General features: G+C 38.7%; 1 protein-coding gene across 3 annotated transcripts; it reads left to right on the top strand.

Annotated features, from left to right (window-relative positions):
- The first annotated feature begins 2,363 nt into the window (after window positions 1–2,363).
- On the top strand, window positions 2,364–15,884 carry c14h5orf22 (chromosome 14 C5orf22 homolog). Of its 3 annotated transcripts, none has more exons than XM_062405103.1 (10): window positions 2,364–2,632; window positions 6,366–6,511; window positions 8,314–8,463; window positions 8,608–8,741; window positions 10,215–10,528; window positions 11,268–11,330; window positions 12,361–12,482; window positions 13,928–13,994; window positions 14,646–14,785; window positions 14,907–15,884. In XM_062405103.1, exons 1-10 carry the CDS (start codon window positions 2,564–2,566, stop codon window positions 15,061–15,063), a joined length of 1,362 nt encoding a protein of 453 aa, XP_062261087.1. In that variant the 5' UTR covers window positions 2,364–2,563; the 3' UTR covers window positions 15,064–15,884. The 3 variants fall into 3 exon arrangements, 2 of the variants coding, with proteins under 2 accessions (XP_062261087.1, XP_062261088.1); XR_009924149.1 differs by having other exon boundaries at window positions 2,370–2,632; window positions 13,928–14,005; window positions 14,907–15,040; XM_062405104.1 differs by lacking the exon at window positions 6,366–6,511 and having other exon boundaries at window positions 2,370–2,632.
- The last annotated feature ends 3,247 nt before the right edge of the window (window positions 15,885–19,131 follow it).

The raw sequence follows: 19,131 nt of genomic DNA, 5'->3' as shown, positions 1-19,131 counted from the left end.
CAAATGCTGACAAATGCAAATACAGCAGAGGAATGAATTTGCAAGGTGGTAGTTTCTACTGAATAAATAATATACATATAGCAAAATCTGTATTTTGTGGATTCTTCAGTGAAAATGTGGCATTATTTCTTAAAAGTATTATTGCTGTTGAAGCTTTTCAATGCAGAGCAATAAAATAGATTTAGCACCACTGAATGGTGGAGACAGAAAAAACGAAATCTGGGCATATAAAGCTCTAATCAATAGAAATGCTTGACATTGAAGACAGATAATAGAGAAATTAAATCTTATTTTGGAATGCGAAAATACCCCATCACATAGTAGTAAGCATTATTTCTTCCCTGAGAAGAGTTCTTTTTCTTACAGTCTTCCTCTCTTTTTGCTCCCATTACTATCTTTCTTTCGTTGAGAGCAAATTTCCTGCTGTGTTTTTGTTCATTCTCTTTTGTCTTCCCAATCTCTCTTCCAGCCCTACACCAAGTATGCTGCTATACTTTTAATCTTTCTTTTTTCTCTTACGTTCCTCCACTCTTCCCCTCTTCTGTCTGTGTTGCTACCTCCACTCATCGTCCTGCTGTCATCTCCTATGGGCTGTGGTCCAAACTGAAAGGATAGGATGGGAGAGATCAAAGCCTCCCATTGCTCTCAGAGGCCACCAAGATCAAAGGGAGGATATATGAGCAGAGTCTCTCTCACACACATATATACACACATAGTGAATAAATCCCATTTCACATCTATACAGAAACACTGGTCCAACTGATAGAGATGGTCTGAGGAAAAATCTTTTCAGGAGCTGAGTTTCCATTTGTGTGTTGGAAGAGTTACTGATTACACAATCTAATAGAAACTTTTTTCTTTTTCTTTTGTCTAGACTTTCAAAAATGTTCCACTAAATTTGATATATTATCATAAAAATCTCTTCTGTGTTTTTATTATGCACTGTCACCTTTAAGATGAGAATTATTAATTATGTTGTTGCAGATAATGTAAAAGTATTCATGTTTTTTTCAGAAGTGGGATAGACTTTTTTTTATCTTTGGTAAGCTGACTGAAGCAGTAGCCATACTACACAATCTTTGGCATCACCGTTCTGCAGGCATGATTTTCGGTTTACGATACCAATGCCTAACCATTCGGCCACCATGCTCTGCTTTATGTAATTTGCCACCTGGCAGTAAAATGCTGGATATTGTCCTGCACCAGGAAGGACCCAGGACCCAATAGAACAATGTAAGGTCTTTTAATAGCTCTGAGGATTTCATCCCAATGGCTAACAGCAGTCAGGGTACTGCTAGCTATGACATGGAGGTCTGTGCGACCCTCCAAGTACTATCATCCAGACCATCACTGACCCACTGACAAAACCGGTCATGCTGAATGATGTTACAGGCAGCTTAGCGTTCACCACGGTTCTCCAGACTCTTTCAAGCCTGTCAAATGTTCTCAGTGTGAACCTGCTCTCATCTGTGAAGAGAACCGGACGCCAGTGGCCGTCCTGCCGATTTTGGTGTTCTCTGGCAAAAGCCAATTGAGCTGCACGGTGCTGTGGCATCGTGCAGCCTCTAGTGGCACAGGTGCCCACTAGAGGCACAGTGTGCCACCCTCATGGAGTCTGTCTCTGACAGTTTGGTCAGAAACATGCACATAAGTAAATTGCTGCAGGTCATTTTGTAGAGCTCTGGCAGTGCTCCTCCTGTTCATACAGAGAAGAATAAGTCAGGAAGGAAAAGGAGGAGAAATCGTTTGTAGCCATCACTTGTAAAACATTCCCTTGTTTGGGGGTGTCTTACTTTTGCCTCCTAATTGTACCTGTTGTCACTTTCATTTGCACCAAAGCATGAGAAATTGATTCACAATCCCTTGTGCTTTTTTTTTAAATGGACAGATTGAAATCCCTGAAGTTCTAATAATAATAATAATTTGTATATATATATATATACATGCATAAAATACATTGATTAATAATAATGATATATATATATCATTATTATTACTTAATGTATTACTATATTACTTAAATCACAGAACCACTGGCGTATTTTCTTACAGAAATTATTCAAGATACATAAGTAATGCTCATAGACAACATGACTCGATAAACTTTTAAATTATGTTGCTTCATAATGCTACATGTATTTTCAGTGTATTTTACAGAGTGATTCATGTACATTTACCGTCTCTGAATCTGTAAATTCAACAGTTTCTCTTATATAATGCGTCAAAAATTTAAAATAGATTTAATCAACCTTGCGTTAATCATGTATTGTCATCTTCATCATATTAAAGCTTTAACCCACACGGAATGTTTGTTTTCATCCCGCTTCTTGTTTCTGCACGGATATAAATACAATCCGTCATTTCCGGGGTATATGTTAGCTCGCTCGTGCAGGTCGCCCCGTGTCAGCAGCTGGTTTTATGACCTGTTGCTGTGTGTATGTGTTTGTCACCGTGTCTGTCACTCTGTGTGTGTGTGCTGTAGGAGGACATAACACAACATTGTATTACCTGAAGTCACGTCTATCGGTAACATCAGTGTGAGCGGAAGTTCCCTTCTGTCAAAATGAGCCGTGCACCGCTGAAGAGGGTCTACAAGGATCTGCCGGTGTGGATCGTGGAGGACCACAACGACGTAAGGCTGCACTGTTGTGTGTCCGCTGAACATGTACAGTTAGTTGTGTGTCTGTTTGTGTGTGCATACCCAGATTACTACAACGTTAGCTGAACAAACCCATTAAAAGCAGTCTGTATAGGAAGTTGGATTCCTCTGACCACAAACTACCCAGAGAAACATTCCCACACTGCATGATGTTTACCATGATGATGACTATTGTTAGTGATATTATCATGTTGCTGCACATCACCTTCAGTTATCCTAATAATATTTGTTCTGAAAAGCATCCTTCATACAAGTGTGTATCTCAAATTGCTTTGCAAGAAATGAAACACACACTGAGTGTGGCACATGGACATAGACTGAATAAACATAAAACATAGAAAAAATACCAGAGCAAAGGTCACATAAGATGCAAAATAAAATAATATATATATATGAATGAATAAAGTAAAACAGAAACAATGAAAAACTCAGTATAGCACATACCTCAACAGAACCCATGCAGCAGTCCCCTTAAATTCAATCAAGCTGCACCAGATTGTTCACGCTCAGAGATATCACTTCTCTAAATACAAACATAATGTCCTTGATGGAGGTACAAAACAAGTATAATACATAAATGAAATTAAAATAATTGCATAAGTGCACACAAGTCTGAGGGGATCGGACAAGTCAGAGTGAGTTAAAGGTTGAAGTGAAGAGAGAAGTACTTAACTTTCTGTTGGATTATGTGTAGTGAGCTGACTTCTCTGGTTTCTATAGGCACTGTGACCCATACTTTTGGTGAGAAACTGACAAAGGCTGCATTCCAGATATGGGAACCTCCAAAAAACCAGCCACAGACGATGAGTTAGAAATGTAGCTTGCTATCAGAACCGGAAATCAATTGTTAATGCAACAAGAAACCAGCACAGAGCAGCTCAAAGCTTTATGTGCACATTTTCATTTGACGTTATAATAAGTTGTGCATTAGCTTTTGCCTTTGACCAGAATGCTATCAGGTGTTTGGGTTGAGAAGATGCCGTGTTGGTTCCTGACACATCCATCCACTGCTCCTCCTTCATTACAGCTGTCTCGCAAACTTTAGATAACATTGCACCACCTTGTTGTCTCTAGAGGTCTGGTTTCCTCTCCTAGGTGAATTTAGTTCTCAATATTTTGAATGATTCAAATAAGAAAAGAGATGCAGTAATTATCTGTTGTCCAGTCATCAATTAGGTGATTTAAAAAAATTAGCAACTATTAAAGGAATTGTTTAATTCAGGTCTTTCATTTAGATTAACCAACACACCAAACGTGAAGATTTTTTCACCTTTATTTGATTTTTATGTTTGCAAATATACATCACATTCTGCTCTTGGTACCTGAGATGGCAATTTTCGACATCTCCTGGCGCAATGAATAAACAATCCATCAAGAAAAAAGTTACCTTAATAATGAAAATAATTGTTAGTTGTGGCCCTGGTGAGAAAGATCGAGATTTCTAATCAGATAAGTTTGACATAATCACAGTGGTCCTGAGAGTGTTGTGGAAGATAAAAAAGAATCTGTAACCAACTCATTCTGTGCCAAAAGTCTGCAGCAGTATTGGCTGTGGGCCAGATTTCTCCTCCAGATCAGAGGTAAATCATCCTGGGCCTCCGGTAATATCTCTCCGGACGTATCAACCTCTGCAGCTAAGTGCCTATATTTGCTCTGGCAAAGTGCAGCTTATTTATTGTATTGTTTTCTTTTCTGTGTCTTTGTAGTGCCAGTAACATGGTCATTACTGCTGCACAAACACTATGGTTGGCTGTTTTAACATTTAATCTATATCAGGAACAGAAATCGTAAATATTAACAGTTGCTATTTGACATTCAAGAATCCCTAATGTAATTTTGACTGGCAGCACTAACGATCCTGATAAAATATATCTAGAATTCACTTCTCTTGAAACTTGATAATGACTTGTCAACTTTTACCGGTAACATCTATTCAGACTCATTTAATGATAATTCTAAGCAGAGGGCACTCCATCAAGGCCCAGCAGTTTTTGTTTGGATGTGCACCAAATGCATACATTAAATATCAGTCCTCTAATCGTACCTGTTTTTTTCATCAAGATTCATGAATTATTCACTGAGAGATCAACAAATGTTTTAAAAAACCCACCTGATCTCACAATGCTTGAGAAATTGAAGAAAATAAAATCCTGGCTCCGCTCCCTGAATCAGATCCGCACCAAAATGTGTTAAATTCTCCCCTGACCTATTGCACATCCTTCCACCAAGTTTCAGGTTAATCTGTCCACGTCCAGTAATTTGTGTATAATCCTGCTAACAGACGAACAAACACCACAGACAAAAGTCGGGTTCACGTTCATTTTTTAAATCATCATCGTATCCGGCCATCATGAAATACCAGGAGCGGGGGAGTGCGTGCGTGCGTGTGTGCGCTCCTAGATAGCGGACACACACACAGGCCCCGGGGCTCCGCCCCCCGACCCTCTCACATGCTTAGACTCACTGACTGACCGGCAACTTCTTATCAGTGGAAACAGTTAAAAAACACAGAGTTTCTCTAGTCTCAGCTGCTCAGAGATCAGCGCTGCAGCTCCAGAAGAGGCGCAGAACCGATGCTAACAGCTGGCGTCCGTGCTCACGATGCTTACGTTGCTTCAAAAAATGGAATTTCCGACATCCAATTAAATTTCAGATATCTAGAACTGCATTTCAAAGATATGTGAGGGGCACTACTAATAAGAGAAGATTAAATTTGTATTAGTATCTTATATTTATTACCAGTTCCTTTTGTCACTCGTAATTAGGGACGGGAATTGGCAGGGACCTCCTGATTGGATACAATCACAATACTTAGGTATTGCTATGCGATATTAAGATTTTTTTTTTTAAATACTGGACCATGGTAAACAGTTGATTCATACCTTCAAGGACAACACAGTCCAATTCACTTAGAGCTTTACAAGTTTTATTTCAAATATTAACATTAACTTAATAACCGCCGGGCAGCCAATAGAGAAAATAAATAAAAATGTGCCCTATTATTGTATAGTCCCTGTCAACTGCACACAAACTGACAGACAGATTAAGAAATGTATGCCACTTAGGCTACTTTTAAACAATAAATAAAAGGTAAATTAAATAAAATGAATAAAAGTTTACTTAAAATATAAAGTTTGAATTAAACAAAAAGTAGGTTATGCTTCACTGTCGTTTGCATGTAGGCTTGTTTTTTTACGTCTGATGATAAGTCCCGAATGTCTTCAGTTGTATTGGATTTAGCTGGTTCTTTGTTTACCCCTGAAACTCCAGAAGTGTTTTGTTGACTCATACACTTCACCCACCCCTCCATCGGCATAGTGGTGGGTAGATAATGAGTGAAATATTGTTTTTTGGTGAACTACTCCTTTAATATCTGTTAAGACTGTCCATTGTGTACCCCGCCTCTCAACTAGCGTCAGTTGGGACTGCCTCCATCTCCCTCTCAGGATTCTTGTTTTTATCCCATGTTTGATGGAAAAGTATATTCAATTTAGAGCACATATCCAAGTCTGTTGATATGTCAGAATTTAAATTTGTTCCTGAAATGGAAATTACATTTAAGCTAGGAACAATCTTCTCACTAGTGAAAAGGGAAGTTGTCATATAATTTATTTCAATGAATATGTGAAATATATCTATATTTGTGTATGTGCCCTTCACAACCCTCAAATTATTTGAATGGTTTATTTCACTGTGTCTTGAATAGGTGGTGTGTCACATCTACCGTGCTATTGCATCGAGGCACCTCCCAGACAAGAACATAAAAATGGTTCATTTGGACTCTCATCCGGATCTACTTATCCCTGTCAACATGCCCGCTGACACAGTCTTTGATAAGGAGAGTCTGATCAGGTAGGATCAGTTTGGAACATACTGCATGTTACAATGCAGCTCAGTTCATTCTCTCTCACTGCCATGAAAGAGGGTTACGTGGTTTGGACAGAGCACTCACACTGTGGGCTTGAATTGGAAATAAGTGCATGTTATTTATAGGTTTTCATATACTCAGCTGACTGTGGTGGTTTCCTCTTTGATCATACCTTCCTGCTTTATGTGAAATCCATATCCACAGAAAAAGTGTCAGAATGTCCATGTACGTGGCCGTGTTTCAACAAACCAAAGAGCCACTGCTGTTCTCCCTGATCACAGGAACCCAAAGCTTTACAATTGATCATCATTCTCTCAAACTAAAAATTACTTTCTATGAAGGAAGTGTCTCTCTAAATATGTTTTAGCAAAAGTTTACTGGTTGTAGTTGAGATCAGAGAAGGCAGAGCTCAAAGATGAGTGTGGTCCGATGCCAGCTTTGTGCTCATTCACATATTGACTGAATGTTTATGGCTGTGGTTGAACAACAATATGTTGTGTAGATGCCTACACAGTATTACATTCTATATTATTATACAGGTAGTCAGTAATCACCCATAAACTATAGATGGAAGACACAACAACTCCTAAAAGTGAGGCCAAATACTCTAATTTGCCCAAACTGCCTTTCATGAGGTCTCCACTACACACATGCACATGGAAGATGATTCTCAAAAGAACTCCTCAGTGGTAGTTTCACCTACAATAGGTGTCTCCATGACTATATTTTGCCTTGATGACACACACGCACACATATACACACCCAAACGCACACGTTTGTAGCCCCTTACCCTAACCTGGTTAAGGTTAGGGTAGCATGGCTGCATCCATACTAACCTAAACCAAGTCTTAACCCTCAAACGGTCCTCTGAAAAAGTGAGACCCGGTCAAATTGTCCTCACTTTGTAATGTCTTTGCTTAAAATGGTCCTGACAAAGGTACCGATAACCTTCAACCTATTCATCTGGATATCTTCTTTGCCATAATAGAATCTTATATAAAAAAACAAAATTGATATAAAGTTACCTTGTGTCCCGTGACCCTAAACCTAAATTCAAGTCTTAACCCTTTGAAAGTGGGTCAGAAAGTGAGGACTGTTCCCTAAATGCCCTGGCTCCGTAGGTTCTCGGTTAAAAATGCTCCTTACTCCTTACGCATACAGCTGTATTGATTTCAATTACTAGGTGATAATTATAGCTGTTAATAATGTTGCCATAGGGCCAATTCAATTGTGAACAAATTTAGCCACTGATCGTAGAAAAGATTAAGAAAAAACCTTAATTTCTTCCATGAGCTGTATGTCACAGCCACAGCAACAGCCACAGCTGTAGTGTTAGCTGTGGCTGTGCTGAAAAACAGGCCGCATCAATGGGAAACATTACAAAAAACTACCTTCCTGTGGTTTTTAGAACCCCAAACTGCTCGTTCCTTTCACCTCACACAGTATCTTCTCCTCAAGCCTGTCCCCCATGCTGTGGAGCTACGCCTCCCAGTGTGAAAATCCCCAATCCACAATAATGGGTTTCTCTGAAAAATGTTCATGTTACTTTTCCAAGCACCACAAACAAAGTTTCATTCACCTCTATTGTACTTGGTTGAGGGTAGAGAGAGAGATACCTTAAAACCTGCAGTATCACAGTTGGACTGCTGTCCTTTATGGCTGTTTGCCTCTCAACAAGTATGTTCTGAGATACTACTTGATTCAGTGTCTTGCAGCAGTGCACAGGTGTGTGTTGGACCATGACAATTGGCATTTGGGGTAATATTTCCTCTTTTTTTCCCTCCAGTGAGTTGAGTATAGAAAACTGGATAATGCCCATGGTCTATGCCGGCCATGTGTCCTGGGTAGCATGGCTGCATCCATACTGGGCCCAGCAGATCCGAGAGGGAGAGCACAGGATGTCTGTGGGCAGAGACTCATCCACCACCACCATCAGGTAGGGTCACACTACAACACAAACATCCTGGATTTCTTCATAAAGCTGTCATGATTTTACCTTTTATCATAATCTTTATTAACCTTCTCCCAATCTCTGTCTCTGTTTCCCCCTGTCTGTCTTGGTCCTCTCCTGTCTGTGCAGAGTGACCAGTACGGACGACTACTTCCTCAGTGATGGTCTTTATGTTTGTGAGGAGCAGCTGGAAAACTCTAAACCTCTCGGACTGAACGTGGTCAAAGTCAATCCGGTCAAAGCAAGTCATTCATTACTCACAGGTTTGTACCTGGAGTATATTGTTAGAAGATGTACAAGATATGAGCAGGCGATCTGTTCAATTGATACATTTGATGATTGAGCAGATTTTTGGACAGTCAAAATAGATTTGGTCCTTTGAAAGACTGAAACCCTTCTGATCAGTGCAGGCTGATAAGTGCTAAATATTGTTTTTGCTGAGAGTAAACGTACACAGCACAATTTCATGTGCGCCCAACTGACAGGTACACAGAGAGGGCAGGTGTTGTGCTGAGGTCTGCCCACCTGCTGAGGACAGTATAAACTTTATGGATTTTTTTTACCACAGAGAGAGAACAACATCAGGGCAAAGGGCAGTGCACACAGGTTTGCAGTGAATCAACGGTACAAACACAAAGCTAGAAATCGTTGATTTTATCAGGAGAGATGTAAAAAAAATACACCAGATCATCATAAATCTGGAGGGGGGAACAAAGCATTTTAGGTAATTAATGGGAAACACTGTTTTTCTTTTTGAATGCCTTTTGCTAAATGAAAGCTGGCCAATGGGCTTCACCTCGAAGTTTGATATACACAAGGAAAATATATATTTCCTAAAATTTCATGAGCAATCTTTGAAAACTCTACTCCATGCTACTGAAATAGTGTCAGCTACAGAACTGTTCTATGCTGTTAAAGATATATTCTCACTGTGCATGGTCTTCAGGGTTGAACCATCCTCTTTTCCAATGCATTCTAAAACAGTGGTAGCTGTTGTCCTTTTTCTTCTTACAGCAAATAAAAGCAATGTGCCTTTATGGCACCCACACTTATCACTCAGACAATGTGTTACTTTGGTTATTTAAACTCTCTTTTGTGAATACAAAAATAAAAGCAAAATATTCAGAAAATAAATGATGGTAGTATTTATACTGCATGCATTATATTGTTCAGGTTATTGAGGTGTTGTGTCCATCCCCTATATATATATAAATATATATATATTTATAAAAAAATAATTTTCTTTGTTTTGTATTTTTACTTTATTGATTTTTTATCTATTCGCTTTTGATTATACAAACAATGTTATTTTTGTAGTGCCAAATCATGATATGCACTTTCGTAAAGCACTTAACATAGAGGGTCAAGACCTTAAAAAGATAGAGACCCAACAGTTCCCACAAGGAGCAGCACTTTGGCAACTCTAGAGAGAAAAAACTCCCTCATTAGCTGGAAAAATGCTCCAGCAGAACCAGTCTCAATGTGGTCAGCCATCTGCCTCGACCAAAATGGGGAAAAGAGGGGAGAGATCATAGAGGGATAGGCGGGAGGGAGAGAGAGAGGAAAATGGTTACTCTCCTTTTATTTGTATTCTTCCTTATGTTCATTTTTTCTCTTTCTCCCCTGTGTCCTATCATTCCTTTATCATATCTTTGATTCATCCAGCCCACTAAGGAGGAAGGAAAGGTGATGATCTTACATGGCCTTATGCTGCCTCTTCTCACCTTTCATTTCAGACAAGAAAACCCAGGAGGACACAGACGGGTTGCTCATGAAGAGACGCAGGACAGATAGCAGTAAGGCAGGCGAAGCCAGCTCCTCTGAGACCAAGTCGTCTGCCACAGTCCTGCCAGCAGAGGGCAGCAACATCATTGCAAAAGAGTCCAGCACTGTGACACGCTTGGGAGATGATCCTGATGAAGAGGAAGGATCAACCAGTTATGTTATTAAGAGAATATCTCCGTGTCTAAGTGAGACAGAGCCATACATCCTGGACATTGATCTGGATTTCTTCTCCTGTAAGAATCCCTTCAAGGAAATGTATACACAGGTACGTTCGTTGACTCCACTCTATAATCATCTACATAGCTCCGCAACATACTTTTTAGTGTAGTCATGTGTTCAATTGCAGAGAGTTTTTACTGCCACTTTTAATTTTTTAACCTTTTTTAATTAGGTGTGATGAAAGTTGCTTTTTTAACAGCCTTACCAGGATGCTGGAATTTCGGTTAGAATTTACATAATAATGATCTCATACAGGGATGGATCCTGATTCTGTATCACCTTTATGGGCAGTATCTTGAAGACATCAGTTATTAATCTGGATGATGTTTTCCTACACGTGGCATCTATTGCACTTCTGTCTGTCCTGGGAGAGGGATCCCTCACATGTGGCTCTCTCTGAGGTTTCTACGTATTTTTACCCTGTTAAAAGGGTTTTTAGTAGTTTTTCCTTGCTCTTGCTGAGGGCTAAGGACAGAGGATGTCACATCCTGTTTAAGCCCTATGAGACGAATTGTAATTTTTGAATATGGGCTATACAAATAAAATTTGATTGATTGATAGTCATATTGAATGGATAGTTCACCCAAAAATGAAAATGTACTCATTATCTACTCACGACTACGCTGATGTAGGGGTGGGTAAAGTGTTTGATTCCACAAAACACTTTTGGAGAAATAACAAAAGTGTTATTATTCTCCCAAGGGGCACGAGGCGAGATCAGCGAGCACTTTATTCATAATTTGACTCTGTCTGTTTGTCTTACTCTGTCTTGTCCCTGTGTCCAGGAAGAGTACGCCATCATGAAGGAGCTCTATCGCTTCACAGGACCCAGCCCTGATGCTGATAAGGTCAGACACGTTTCTATTTCTGAATGGCCACACTCTTTCAGGTGAACGGCCACACTCTTTCAGGTGAACACAAATTGTAGGACATTAAACATAGTTTGAACATTTCTGAACATATAGGAAAATACTAGTGTACCTATGCAACACAAGTGGGTGAGGAGGGACAGTATATAATTTCAGTGCAAGAACAACTAGAATATATAAGTCTCTCTATATGTAACTTTGACTACTTGTTGTACAAGTAGTAGTACATAATGTGGGCATATGGTCATACAGTAAACTGTTGGTATTTTCCTTGTCGCTATTTCTTTAATAGTGTCATTATTTTTGCTATGAACTTTAATTCATAAGTGTATTCATTTGGAAATGTTCCTCTGAGGTTCTGCTCCATGTCGACTTGATGGCATCACACCATCATCAGATCTGTCATCTGCACGTTCTTGCTGCCAGTCTCTTGTTCTACCACATCATAAAGGTGTTCTGTTTGATGGACAATGACACGCCAGAGATTTCACTGACCTCCCAGTGGAGCTGCTGCGATGTAGGAGAACAGGAGACTAGCAGCAGGAATGTGCACCAGACAGATCTGCGGAGATGATGTGATCTCATCATGTTGATGGAGCAGACTCAGAGGAACATTTGCATAAATTACTGAGGCTGTTTTAGAGCAAAGGTCTGTCAGTATGTTTGTGAGAGGCAAGATACAGCAAATGTGTATGTAATAGTTTCATAATTAAAAAACGCATATAATATTTGTATATTTTAGATATACAACATAATCCTATGAAGCAGACACTCCCATTAATTCCTTATTTCACCCACTGAAAGTTTGTATTATCTAATAGTCTACACTCACATTTAGTGACTTTAGGAGCACAAGCTTTTTTTCCTCCTTGGAGCCTCAGTGATTTGTCCTATTTCAGGAACCTTACCACAATGACTGAACAAAAGAATTTGTTCAGTGTTTGTTTTGTGTAGATAATTGACATGAGTTGTATGTGTACAGATAAACTGTGTGTGTATGTGTGTCTAGGAGGAGCTTGATGACTGTGTGTACCGTCGTATACATCAGTTAGAGGATCTGGAAGCAGCATTTGCAGATTTTCTACAGGACGATGGAGAAGAGACTGTTAAACTTTGGGCCGGTAACCCCGGGTAAAGCTTCTCTGGATTCACTTCACTGTTATACCACGCTGCATTATTGTATATTTTCTAATCACAATTAAACACATGTGGAATTGTTTCAAATGTACATAAAATATACCCTAAATTTGAAGTTAATGTAATTCTTAAAAGGTACGAACATCAAATGGGGTTGACCATCATTTAGGGAGTACTCAGCTTGCGAATACAGTTGATATCAATATATGGCTTTAAGAGCTGTGTGGGAAAGTGGCTAATGTATAAAAACACCTCACCGCTTTTCTTACTAACACCTTTTCTGTTGAAGAGTCTCCATATTCAGCAGATGAGGGGAAACAAACTTTAATCTCTGCCATTACATGTCAGTAAAGCTGATGAAATTCAGTAGGAGGAGTCTACCTTCATGCCTTTCTCACAGGATATAAAACACAGAGCTCTTATGCAGGAGAAGCAAAGATAGGACAAAGACCACAGATTACCCATTGCAGACAAAAAGCCAATTGTTAGTGGGTGTTGGTTGATTTTTGACCAGTGGCAAAGGGACTATAAATCCTTTCACAACAGTAACTCTAAGCTAGAAGCTCAGAGCAGGAAACCTGGAAAAATCCAATACATTATTAAATGAAACGAGCACACAAGAAAAGTAAACTAAAACTATAAGATATGAAAATTAAAAGACTACAACATATTGTACAGTTTTAATTTAAGTGAGGACATTGTTTGGTTTACACTTTATATATTGCTTGTCCGGGCTCTTAATCTGAAATATAAACTCTTTGTAGTGACCTCAACTTAAGTGTAGGAAAAAAGTGCTGACAATGGCATTTACATTACTTTCTGCTCACCCTCCCATACTTCAATATGGTGTGTTTTAGAGAAAATAAAACAAAATGCCATGAATAGTATTGTAAATGTCTGTTCACTTAGACAGTAAATGTCAAAGATTTCAGACCTCTGGAACTGTAATTGAGTGGAATCCTGTTCAGTTATTATTAAGACTAATGACTCCTGTGCTTTGTATCAAAATGTCTGCTGTGAAGAGGGCCTATAGTAATCATGTTACGTTTGGGGTGAAAGTCGTCCAGCTCCGACAGCTGCAACAAAAGGAACCAGTGGAAATATGATCTGTAATCACCCACAACCCCCTCACACTAAGTGAAAACGTGTGTGGCTGGATCACGGTGCATTGGGAGGATTGTGCAGTGATTATTCTCTTTGTCTAACAGAAACTCAGGTTCCTTGTTCATAAAAATAGTTTTCATAAAAAGTTAAAATAATAATCATACTAACTTTACATCATAACTCAGTGAGAGCTCAAGGTAGTACACTTGTTATGGTGGGAATTTAGATCATGAAACCATTATAAGAATTCAGTCACTCTGGTAAAATGACAGAAGATTGGGGATTGATTCTGGACTAGGTCAGAGTGTGTGATCTGACTTGCTTTGTGTTTTCAGAATGGCTTCATTAGCCCAACTGGTTTTCAGTTTGAAGTCAAGAAACCCGAAGCCCGACTACGAGATGGTAAGAATAAGGTAATTCACTGTTCTGTAGTCTGCTCTGTGAATGTGCTAATTCTGCAGCAGCCACCATGACATATCAAAGTCATAGCTGTAGTATTGATAAACGATTATGCTGTGTTATTATACTGTGTAAAGGTACAAACACAGCCAAACAATTGTTTATTTTACCCAATGACATGAGTGTGCTTTCTTTTAGAAAAAAAATTGAAACCATTGAAGTCTTTCTCCTGGATCTGATCTTACTGACTAATCCGTTAAGAATTTTTTATTATTTATCTAACTTTTGACCTCAGAAGCACTTTAACTCATATTTTTCTGAACTTATATGCTGAAATCTTCAAGATGCTTTAAATTGATATGTTTGCCTTCAATTCTTGATTTATAAATATTATCATTGTATTTTTTTATTAGTGTTGTTATTATTTGTGGTTTGGAGTGAAATATCTTGACAGCTATTGGATGGATTGCAATGAAATTTGCCTTATGATTTTGTTGATCCTCAGGCTCACTTCCCTATCAGCTCATTATTTATCAGCAGATACATGCAGCATAATAATCCTTCCATGTTTTGTTCCTCACCCTGACTCTCGCTCTTTTCCTCCCTTCACGTCTGATCTGATCTCCGTCTCCTGTCCTACCTGTTCTCTCTCAGGTCCATCAGGCGGGATTAACCTGTGACACTGTTGAGCTGCCTCATCACATCAGCACTGAGGAAGAGATCGACAGACTCATCACAGCTGTACAGCTGTTTCTGACACCTCTGCCCAGACCTACACTGGTCACTGTGTCCAGGTAAATGACACATCACATAAGCTGGAGTTGGATTTGTTTTAATCAAGCCGATCTTGGAAATAGTTGTAGTTGAGGAAGCAAGGTTAAATGTGCTTGTATGTGTGTGTGTCTGTGTTTTCAGGTCCAGTCTAGATGAATACTGCCCAGTAGAACAAGTGGATTCAGTCCAGAGCAGAATGCTGGCTGTACTGGAGGCACTGTATGGTCCATTGGACTTACACAAAGACTATAAACACAGCAGCACAGAGACTCAGGACCTGCAACCACAGGCCTCTTAACAAACACAAAAATACACGTGTCACTCTCAGATGTTGTGCATGTTTCTATGATAAAGACAATCACAGGAAAAATGACACATCAGATGTTGCTGCACTGAGTCATATGTGTTGAGATGTGTTTTGTCCAATAGGTGTCACTTTGAGGCACTTTATCATGTAGAATTATTTGAAGTGGCCAGAAGTTGATCATCCCGGATTTAGTTTTTGCAGAACTTATAGTTTCTGTGCACAGAAAAAAACAAATGACTGTGAAAATACATGTTAAAAGATAACTAGTCATGTTCAGTTTTTTCCTCATAGTAGACAAATCCCATGTGGAGACCAAAAACTGCCCTGATCGTTAATACTAACAAGTACTGTCTGTGTGTGTATAAAAGCCTATTTCATGTTATTCCTCTGTGCCTAGAGCTTCCTTGTTGTGTAAAGCATCAGTGAGCGACAATGTTGCACCGGGTAACATGCTCTTTCATCACTGTGAACACAAATACTGTAGCGTATTTTTACACACACTGTCTTGCTGTTGGAAACCCTAGCAGCAACATGTATTCATCTGCCACTGAGAATAGTTTCCAACAGATGATGCATTTCCAGCTGTGTGTGTCAAGTTTGCTAAAAATTGCAGAGCCAGCCGTTACAGAAAATTCTTTTTACAAACAGTGGAGAAATTAGAAACTTTTGTTGTCTTTTCATGAGATTTGTAATCGTAACAAAATCAGGTTTCCAGCTTCTTTCATTCATATTTGTCATACCTCTCTGTCTATAACAGTAACGTCTGTGCAGTTTTGTTTTGTTAAACTGTATTAAACTCGTTTGAATATGGACCACTGTGACCCTCCTTTTTTTCTTTCACTGATGCCGTAGTGATACTCTCCCTGTTCTGCTTCTTTGTTGTGCAAATGTCAAAACAACGATGAGATTCTCCGAAGCAGCTGCGTAAACCAGAATTGTATTCTTCACTGGGAGAAGTTATGGGTTCGAAAACTGGCGCGTTCATTTCTGAATCCTCCTTTTAACCTTCTCTGAACTAACACCAGATGTGTGAAGTATTTAAGGCAGAGTTTTATGTGAAGAAATTCCTCAGCTGGCTTTAATATATGAGGCCACAACTTCAGCTGCAACACAATAAAAAAAATGAGCTCTGCTCCATGAGACTGGGGATTTGCCATTACCACAAGAAATACAATTAATTTAATTTTTTCTATTTAATTTTTTTCAAACACATTTAAGCTGTCTCACTTTATCAAACATGATTGATATTGATCATCTAGGACAGTAATTTGAGTTCTACAGATGGGGGAATATGCACCCTGGGACTTCCTGAAGTAAAGAACAAAGAAAGATAAACTAAACAGATGTAACTTATGGTCTGAAGTTGTCAGACAGGAGTTAATGGTAAATCCATTCTGTCCGTCTGTTTAGACTGATCTGGTCTGGTTAGTGAACTTGAACTTAATCAGTTTGCTATGTAAACGAAACAGCTTATCCAAAAAGCAAAGAAGAAGTCCTGTGGTCTGCAGCAACTTGTTTCACCAAACATCTGGAGACGGCAATGGGTGATCGAGTATGATGATGGTCTCTAGCCCCAATAGAAAGAATAATCTGTTTTTGTTATTTTTGCCTGCTGTTGATTGAATTTGATTTTTATTGTCTTTAATAGAATGTTTTAAATATATATTATAGTTACTTTATTTGGGCTAGGGTTCTCTATGTAAATTAATATGGCTTATATAAATCAATATGAATGAATGACATTTCTATGAATAATTATTTATTTTCCTTCTCATTGGTGATTAAATCTTTGTTAAGCATAAAGCAATAGTCCCAGATTACCAAATTCATTCTTTTCGGCACAAAGCACACTAAAAGCTGTGTCATTTCTCCGCTGAGTACTCTATCTCCGATCTTTCTTCTGGTGTGGTAAGAAAACATCTTAAGGATTACAGAAAGTAAAGTCAACTTGCTAAAAGGTCCCAGATTACCCAGATTCACCCCCTAGTAATAATTTCTCCACTTGAGAGCCCTTTATTTATTACTGTAAAATGTCCCACTCAGCATATATGTTGGTAACAGTTCTTTTGAATTAAGGGAATCTTTATCAATCCCTTTGTTCATGTGATTATATATATATATATAGTGATCCATTTTGGAAAGGTGTCAGTCGTTGATATTGGTGCTGGCCTCAGAACAGTTTGGGTTAGCCTCTACTCACCACCTCTGACCACTCAAAACAAATCAGTCTTTGAAACAGAAAGTCAATATGACATTGCTGTCCCTATAGCAGACGTAACATATTCATACTGCCTGTTTCCAAACTAGATCTAACAAGAGCAGAGGTGAGATACTGTGAAAGTGTGTGTGAAAAGGAATGTAATACAAACCAATAGCAAGTGCAGTCTCAGTGCTATTCACACCTACACTGGAGAAACCAATCTAATTCAATTTAATCTTAATATTGAGCTACTGATAAAAAAAAAACTTCTTTCATTTAAAAAAAAAAAACAGGATGTGATTGTAATTATGTGATTTCTCTGATTGATCAAAGTTGTTAGTGTAGACTGCTCTTTGTCAAAGCAGAAGACCGCCTGATGGGACTGATGACTACGTCTCGTAAATGTTTTTTTTCTTTTTTCCTTTGTAAATCTTGATGATGGAGTATCAAGGCAGGAGACGGAAAACATTTGGAGCAGAGTTATGATCAAAGTGAGTCATGTTGACAAGAATAGTTTTGTGCGAATGCGAGAATGCTCTTTACGTGGAGGCACTGGGTTTGGCAGCTCCAATGAATTCCCGGGAGTAAATTAAAGGAAATCGTGCAGGAACCCATCAACATAGTCTTGGTTGAGGCCAATATTATTATACCATCAATTGATCAAATTTTTAAAAAGCCCACAGCTCCCTTCAGCTCTGTGGAGCATTTTAGATTCTTTTAGCTCTCTGTTGGTCTTTTGGCCTCAGATCAACCCAGTTTGCCACAGTAGCAGTTTTCTGAAAACTACTGGGATAAACCCACTGTAGTGCAAACAACTCACCCAACTCCACACAGCAGTCAGACAAATGTTAGCGACTATAGCTGGTGGAAATTTTGCAGCATTTAGCGACTTAACCCTCATACTGGTGCTAGGAGGAACGTACAAATAGTATTTGATTTCATCAGATGGAAACATGGCTCCCTACGAATGCTTATGCTGAATTGTAATGTTGACCACCCAACAACTTGTTTCACTTTGCTGAGTAACTTGATCCAATTTTCCCAAGTGGCCATTAAATCAATTACTGTCAGTTTAAGTTAGCACACATTTCATTATAAACTAGAATTAGACCAAAATATTTTAGAGAATGGTGAGACGGTCGCTCTGATTGGACTGTTGTTTTTATGTTACTTGATTTGTGTAGTTTTTACATTTATGTGTTCAGGACAGTTTTAGTTGTTCAGGATAGTTTTAATTGTTCAGGATGGTTTTGATTTGAGTTTATATTTTACTTCCAAATAATCCTGTTTAACAGGAAAAAGAAAAAAAAAAACAACTCCAGGAGATTCTTATAGAGTGCTTGAAGAATGAAGCTGAAGCAATATTGTTCCAAACAGTCAAGTGTAATCATTGTGTCTTAAGAATGAGCGTTTTCATGTTAATGCTATATCTGACTCGTGAAAAAGTTGACCTTACATAAGCAAAAAAAAGGCAACAGAATATGAGTCTGTACATGTCGACATGTACGCTAGATCGCTGGAAGCTGTAGACTCAGACTGACCTTTCTCTCAGAGGTCACATGTAAATTGATGGAAAGACTGTGCTGTGAAGAGATTTGAGTGGCCTAGAAAAGTGCCAGGAGTACTAGTTCCCATGATGTGTAAAAACAATAGTGTGTCCCTGTAATATTTGTAGTATTTTAAATGAGTTGCCTTTCCTGCATTTCAGTATATAAACTATAGCAACGAAGAGTCCATGGCTGGAAAACTTATACTATTAAACACATAGTATTTTCAGTACTGAGAAGTAGTTAGTAACCCCTAAACCTAACCCAACAGTTTGTTAGTTGCTTCTTAACATAAACACGTAGCTCTGTACT

The sequence above is a fragment of the Platichthys flesus genome, chromosome 14 (genome assembly GCF_949316205.1).
Source record: "Platichthys flesus chromosome 14, fPlaFle2.1, whole genome shotgun sequence".
In the NCBI taxonomy this organism is placed as follows: domain Eukaryota; kingdom Metazoa; phylum Chordata; class Actinopteri; order Pleuronectiformes; family Pleuronectidae; genus Platichthys; species Platichthys flesus.
Note: the sequence above shows the minus strand (reverse complement) of the source record. Positions and strands in the feature narration are given on the sequence as shown.